General features: G+C 43.4%; 1 protein-coding gene across 1 annotated transcript in view; it reads left to right on the top strand.

Annotated features, from left to right (window-relative positions):
• The window catches only part of AFF1 (ALF transcription elongation factor 1), a 200,712-nt gene that overhangs the window by 104,038 nt on the left and 88,727 nt on the right, over window positions 1-7,947 (top strand). The window contains 2 exon segments of the mRNA XM_024764212.1: window positions 5,526-5,649; window positions 6,423-7,343. Of these exon segments, the coding sequence (XP_024619980.1) occupies window positions 5,526-5,649; window positions 6,423-7,343 (1,045 nt within the window).

Genomic DNA, 7,947 nt, shown 5'->3' with positions numbered 1-7,947 from the left:
CATGTGACTTGTCCACCCCCCCTCCCACAGGTGGGGACTCCTGGGCTGACCAGAAAACTGACACTGAGGCCCTAGGAACATAGCCTAGGTCAGCCAGCCAGAAGTTAATGGGAGTGGAGCCCAGTATCGGGCATATAATGGCTACTTTAGTGCAAGTTTATTTTTAGTCTGTTCTTGAAAGAAATTAACGTGAAGAGCCCCTTAGCACATTAGAGATGACTTGTGAATCCAGAGGTTATTTTGGGGTCAGTGACCTTAAATCTGTAAACTTAAAAAAGGCTCTAACATAAGAATTGTAGCCCAGCTTTCTGCTGGGTCCCTGGGCAGGGACAGACCTGTATGGATACATTTAAGGGAACATGTATTTTATGACTCTGAGATGCTCTGCTGGCAGGGATAATACCTGAATTGTCAATGTGTACCTCTTTGAGACTAAGGGATTATAAGCAATTATGAGTGATTGTAAATTAGCACATTTTAGCATGCCTTCTTTGTTTGTTCTATTTAATATAGCCTGAAAGCTTTACTAGCCACCGAACTGTGACTCAGAACGGAAGCTTTGGTGTCAGGTGGCTTGCACTTGAATTTTCAGGTCTACCATTTAATAGCAGGTTGATCACTGAGCCTTATTTTTTTTCACCTGGGAAACGGGATTAATCATCTCCCTCTCACAGAGTAGTTGTGAATATTAAATAGGAGGCTGATGTGATTTGCCTAAAGCTGTCCCCACTGATTTGCAGGTGCTAAGTGGGGGCTGTCCTTGGCTCTGCTGCTCTCATAATTGCTATTGTTTCTTGGTAAGCCTAAAGCGATCCATATAGCCCCCAAAGACTGTGCTCTCTTGTACTCTTCAGAACCACCTAGAAACTTGTTTAACATTCAAATATCAGGTGCCACATCAGATTGAATCAGAAACCCTGGGGGCAGGTCTCTATGATCTGTGTTTGAACAAGTCCTCCAGGTGCTTCGATGCTCACTGAAGTTTGAGAACCTCTTATCTAATGCAAAGAGCCATGTAGAAATCAGTGAAGGAGAACTTATACAGTCGTCCCTTGGTACCTGCAGGGGACTGGTTCCAGGACTGCTGCTGACATCAAAATCCGTGGATGTTCAAGTCCCTCATATGAAATGGCCTAGTATGGTCCTTCCAAGTCTGTGAGTTCCACATCTCCAGACATGGAGGGTCAACTGTAACTCACTCTCTGTGAACAGTGACAAAGTCTGACAAACCTGATGTTGGGGTGAGGTTATCCTGTGAGAGCAGGAATGCTTTTTTTCCTTCATACCAGAGGAAAAACTGCCACCTTTAATTAAGAGAAGTGGTTGTCAACTTGTAATTATTCAAAGGTAATTACAGAGTTTACGAATCACGTAGGACATTTACCCCTCATTTAAAATTCTTCCATCCACCCCCTCCTTGCTTAAACCTTGGTTTAAAAACAACAGTGGTGTGTAAGAGGCTGAACAATGGTTTACTCATGCTACTAATTGTGTTAATGTTTTTAAAATGTAAACTTCCCCTGATTTCAAAATGGAACCAAGAAAAAGATCATGAAAAAATTTGCCTGATACTTTAACAAACCATTCCTTAAGCCATTGTAAACTTAATAATAAGTAAAAGCCAAATAAACCAGAAAGCTGCCCAGTATGACTGGCAAAACCCTGTTAGTTGCAAGGAGAAGGTAGACAGCATAGAATGAGGGCTCACATCTTATCCTATGTCATCATCCTGGGGCTTGGACTGGTCACTTCCTGTTTCTTCTGCCGCCTTCTGCCCTGCCCAGGGGCCTTGGTGAGTGAGACCCAAGAGGGAGTTGCCCAGCAGACAGTGTGGGTGAAAGTGAGTTTCACTCACCAAGTTTAGGCCTCATAAAACTCATCCTACCAGTGACACTTGTGATATCTTTTCCTCACCTCACTATTTTTGGGTTTCTCAATTGAAGGGTGATGGTGAATAAGAAAAAAAAAAAATACACTCAAAGCTCATCTCAGAATTGGTATAATATTACATATGTCTGCCAGTGAAATCTGGGTGTGGCTTTTAAACTTTTTTTTTTTTTTAAACTAATGAAGTCAGATCTTTAATTAAGCAGAATCCTTAATTTAGTAGAATTCCTGCCCGGTAGGAGGCCTGTGCCTCAATTTTTGAATCCCAAAGCAGTAAGCCAGTGTTTGGAATTTCGTAAAATTGGGTTCTTCTCATTATTTTTGTAGCAGCTTTGATTATTTTGGAATAAAAATCTAGAAGTGTGCTAAAGCCTAACTGATGCTGAGATAAGGCCGAGCTGATCGATTTAGAAATACTTTAGTAATTTTAAAACCACTGTAGCTTTTCTTAAATGTGTGTGCAGTTGACAGGAAAGTTAAGCAAGGACCCTGAGCAACCTGATAGTTGAGATGCTACTGTTACACACTCTTGCTTTTCAGTCTGGGACTGAGAATTTTGCCATTTGGGGTGCCCTTTCTGAGGAAAAGGTAGCGATTACTCGGAAGTGGGCCTGCCTCTTAAAGCAGAGCCATAGGCCAGGAACATTCAACAAGCAGTCAAGCTATAGAAACTCCATTGACATAACCAGCAGGAACAGACAAGGGAGAACTCCCTTTGTGGTGAGACTAGCAGAGCAGACACCCTTGCAAAGCAGCTTCCCCTTCTATGTGCATCCTGTGTGGGCTGTCTGTACCAGGTAGCTTTGCAAAAGAGAAGCTTGGGAGTTCAAGTTGCTTAGAGGACAGTTGCATGCCCTACCCCTCCCTGCAAACAAAGTGGCTGTGAAGCAAGTTTGAAGGGAAAAAATTATTTCCTGATCAACCCTCTTTTTTGGCTCCCACAGTTGGATGTTAATGTTACACATTGTGTGTGTGTTTTGAGCCAACAAGAATTACCAAATTGGGGCTCCCCTGGTGGCGCAGTAGTTAAGAATCCACCTGCCAATGCAGGGCATGAGTGTTTGAGCCCTGGTCCATGAAGATCAGACGTGTCGCGGAGCAGCTAAGCCCGTGCGCCACAACTACTGAGCCTGCGCTCTGGAGCCTGCGAGCGACAACTACTGAGCCTGCGAGCCACAACTACTGAAGCCCACGTGCCTAGAGCCTGTGCTCCGCAACAAGAGAAGCCAGTGCAATGAGAAGCCCTTGTACCGCAATGAAGAGTAGCCCCCACTAGCCACAACTAGAGAAAGCCCACGCTCAGAACGAAGACCCAACGCAGCCAAAAATAAATAAATTAAAAAACAAAAAGAACTACCAAAATCATAAAACAATTGAAAGGAATTCTTGAGTGATCAACAGGTCCATTGTGCTACTGTCAACTAGAAATAAGTCTGTGTGAAATGTGTGAGATTCAGACTTCTTGAAGACTTCGTAAGCCAGTTTCTGTTTTAGTTTTTCCTAAGTGTGTTGACTAACATAAATGTTCACTTTGCTGTTCTTTTAAAATCTGATATCAAGATACCTATCATCTAGGAAAAGTTTTTGCTATGGTGATCTAAACAGATAATTCTTTACTACATCCCAGTGAATTCAACAGGGTAGCGCTTAGCCTCCTGCACACACACACACACACCTCCCCGCCTCCCACAACCTGTAGATTGAAGGGCTATGGAAATAGCAGACACTCATTTTTTAGATGATTATAATTTTTAAAAAACTGTTTTTGCACACCGTGTCTTTCAGAGTTAAATTAAAAAATTACAGGTGATATACTGTAAGCATAGTGGCTGTTTTTAAATTAAAAAACATTTACTGTTTAGCTTCTATGCAAAGTACCATGCTTTAGCACCAGGAGGCAGAAAAATATGAGAGGTTCTATTATGATGGGCTTGACATTCAAGGTGAAAGGGGAGAAGGGGAGAGAACCAATCAGTATATTAAGTCAGGTGGATTTGAGAAAGCCTTTAGAGTGGGTGAAATTGGAATCACTCGCGATCTTCGCTGGTAGCTGAAAATTGGGGATAGTAGTATGTGGTTGAGAGAGATGGAGAGGAAATTCCGTGTGATTAGAGTGAAAGCATCGAAGTCCAGGATATCACCGAGGAGCAGGGAGTGGTCTGGCATGACTGAAATACAGAGGTGGTTTGAGGGAGTTTTGTAGGTAAACTGGTCCTGGAAGAATGGTTATCTTTCAGTAAAAGGGGGGTCTGGGGTGGGGGTGGGTTAGAGCAAGAGGCTGCCCTTTACCGGGTGTGTTTGGGGAATGGACATGACTGTTAGGTGGAATACATATGGTAGGCCTGCAGGGAGACAGGAAGGTAATTTCTAGGGTAGGTCTGTGCTAGATTATGGGGGAATTTTAATGCCAAAGGAAGGGTTGAGAGTTTATTCTGCAGTAGCAAAGAGCCATTGAATGCTGGTTATTTTAAAATACGGATGGTGACATGAGAACCAGAGCCTTAGATCGGATTTCTCTCCTTGAGAAGGCTAAATTAGAGGGACAAGATGTGGAGGCAGGGAGACCAGTAAGTAGCCTCTTGTCAGAGGAAGTCAGAGAAATTCTGAGAGGGCCTAGGTGCCGGGAAAGGGGTGGGGGAGCGTGTCTGACATCAGGGCTAGAATTTCTGAGGTACATAGAGCCTTGGAGAAACAGTTGAATATTTTCCGATTTATTCACATGATGTTGGGGGGAAAGATTCAGTAGATACTCTAAAGCAAGTCTATGAGGACAAAAGTCTTAATAGTTCTTATTTTCATTATTCTTACATAACACATGTCAGGGTTGGGAAGGCGTGGCCCGAGTTGCTGACCTAAGGCAAGCCCACTTTTGGTTTGCATGCTAAAACTGCACTCTTTTGGGTTTCCAGCTTCGTGATTTGTTTGCCAGTAGATGCATTTTTAACCCCTTTGGTGCCGGGGCTGATGATTTAGGATACATTTTTATGTGGTTTAAGTAGTGCAATCAGATTATAGTTTCTTAGTAGGTAGAGCTGACATCTAAAATTGGATTTTCCCATCCTTGACATTTGAAATGAGAAATAAAAGTTATCTTTTCAGGTTTACATGCCAAGACTCTTCCAGTAGAGTAGGCTGAGAATACAGTAAATGCTGTTTTGGGTGCCTGGTAATCTTTTAATTATGAAATAAGCCTTTGGATTTTAATCTTCCAAAATATAAAATACTGATCCAGGAAAACAGCCTTTTTAAAGTTCACATCCTGCTGACTCCGTCAGATGAAAAGCGTCCACCTCTACCCTCTATTTCGCAAGGCGAAAGTAAAAATATCATTAATCTTGTCTCAGTCCCACCACTGACTATAAAAGACTCTTCCATTTGGAGTCAGTCCTGAGCCATGAAGCCAGTAGCCCAGAGTGAACGCTTAGTTTTCCAGAACCAGGACCCGAAGCTGGAGGGTCGCGGCCAGCTGACTGAGGCCTTAATCTAGGAGTGGGACGAGGGACTTGGGCTTTCTTTAAACCAGCTCCCTTGTCATAGAGGCTTCCTGAGCTGTCCTTGCCTCCCTCACACATGTACGTATGCACAGCAAAGCTTGGATACTGATAAACTTTGTTTTTGTTCTTTTGTGGCATCTGAAGCAGCTTGTACAATGAAGACAGAAACCTGCTTCGAATTAGAGAGAAGGAAAGACGCAACCAGGAAGCTCACCAAGAGAAAGAGGCATTTTCTGAAAAGATTCCCCTTTTTGGAGAGCCCTACAAGGTAATTTCTTTCTTTCTTTTAAAATTTATTTATTTAATTTATTTTTGGCTACATTGGGTCTTCGTTGCTGCGTGGGCTTTCTCTAGTTGTGGCGAGCAGGGGCTACTCTTCGTTGCGGTGTGCGGGCTTCTCATTGCAGTGGCTTGTCTTGTTGCGGAGCATGGGTTCTAGGCACGCGGGCTTCAGTAGTTGCAGCACGCGGGCTCAGTAGTTGTGGCGTGTGGGCTCTAGAGCACAGGCTCAGTAGTTGTAGCACACGGGCTTAGTTGCTTCTGCAGCATGTGGGATCTTCCCTGACCATGGCTGGAACCCGTGTCCCCTGCATTGGCAGGTGGATTCTTAACCACAGCACCACCAGGGAAGTCCTACAAGGTAATTTCTTGAATATGAGAAAGTCTGATTTATCACCATATTTGACTTCATGATGAAAGTGAGTTTGAACAAGGGTCACACTTGTGAAAATAAGACAACTTATCCTAGAGATCGTTTTTGAAAACAAAATATGAAAATCTTCTGAACCTCGGTAAGTCAAAATTACCAAAGTTTGTGGTTTTCTTTTGTAATGTTTGTCTCCTGTATTTAGTAATATTTGTCCTTGGCAGGCTTCTCAGCAGGGGAATTGAGTCGAAATTGCATGTTAAATTCGGTGTTACACATTAAATTGAGGTGTTTCTTTTCTAATGGCATTATGTAACATGGTTTACTAAACAATGGTTTTCCTCCCCCTCTTTTTCCCCCTCAGTATCTAACTCTGCTGTCTTTTCTTTTTTTAGACAGAAAAAGGTGATGAGCTATCCAGTCGAATACAGAACATGCTGGGAAACTATGAAGAGGTGAAGGAGTTCCTTAGTACCAAGTCCCACCCTCAACGCTTGGATGCTTCTGAAAATAGGTTGGGAAAGCCAAGATACCCCTCATTTCCTGAGAAGGGGAGCAGCATTCCATCTCACTCCTTCCACACTAGTGTCCACCACCAGCCTATTAATACTCCTGCCTCTGGACCACTTCCCATTGGTACCATTAGCCACAACCCAAAGATGGCGCAGCCAAGAATGGAACCAATGCCAAGTCTCCATGTCAAAAGCTATGGCCCACCGGACACCCAGCACATGACCCAAGATCGCCTTGGTCAGGAGGGGTACAGCTCTAGTCATCACAAAAAGGGTGACCGCAGGGCTGATGGAGACCACTGTGCTTCAATGACAGACTCAGCTCCAGAGAGGGAGCTTTCTCCTTTGTTCTCTTTGCCTTCCCCAGTCCCCCCTTTGTCACCTGTACATTCCAACCAGCAGACTCTTCCCAGGACGCAAGGAAGCAACAAGGTTCACAGCAGTAGCAGTAACAATAAAGGCTACTGTCCGGCCAAGTCTCCCAAGGACCTACTGGTAAAGGTCCATGATAAAGAGACCCTTCAAGACAGTTCAGTAGCAGTTGCCAGCCTTGGGGTAGCCCCTCCCCAGCCACCTTCTCAGACTTTCCCCCCACCCCCGCTCCCCTCAAAAAGCCTTGCAATGCAGCAGAAGCCCACAGCTTATGTCCGGCCCATGGATGGTCAAGATCAGGCTCCTAGTGAGTCTCCTGAACTGAAACCACTGCCGGAGGACTACCGACAACAGAGTTTTGAAAAAACAGACTTAAAAGTGCCTGCCAAAGCCAAGCTCACTAAGCTGAAAATGCCTTCTCAGTCAGTCGAGGTGAGTGGAAGTTCATATCTGAGGCAATTCCAGTGTGAAGAAAGATTTGAGGTGGAAGTTTCTGGAGGTTTAGGGGCAGGGGTGTCAGTAGCCTTTGTTCAGGGAGATTCCTTTCTGGCTTTAGGATCTTGTTGACCCACAAGAAACTCAGGTCTGAAGTGAATTACTGATGACAGATACTGAAATGTGATTTGTAGAAAGTTAAAAAATCTTTTTATTGAGCCATGATTTATATACAGTAAAATATAGAGATGGGAAGAGGATAGTTTGCTCTGTTTTGAAAAATGGATACACCTATACAACCCACAACCCAATTGAGGCAGAGGACATTTCTAGCATGAGAGTTTCAGGAAGGTTTTGAGCTGTCTTTGATTTTTGGGGGCTTTGGGGAACACTGACTTCTTTAAAGACACTGTAAAGAAAAAAATTTTTTTTGGTTAATACTTCCTCTTCCCCAGTTAGTTTTTCCTGAGATCCAAACCATAAAAAAGTGAAAACAAGAGATCAAAATGTTGGAGGAGTATTAATTTTTAAAGATTTGTCCCCTATAAATTATAAGAAACTGTGAAACTGAATTTCTGTTCTAATATATTTTATTTACCAC

Source organism: Neophocaena asiaeorientalis, unplaced genomic scaffold (assembly GCF_003031525.2).
Source record: "Neophocaena asiaeorientalis asiaeorientalis breed wild unplaced genomic scaffold, Neophocaena_asiaeorientalis_V1.1 scaffold296, whole genome shotgun sequence".
NCBI classification, from domain to species: domain Eukaryota; kingdom Metazoa; phylum Chordata; class Mammalia; order Artiodactyla; family Phocoenidae; genus Neophocaena; species Neophocaena asiaeorientalis.
Note: the sequence above shows the minus strand (reverse complement) of the source record. Positions and strands in the feature narration are given on the sequence as shown.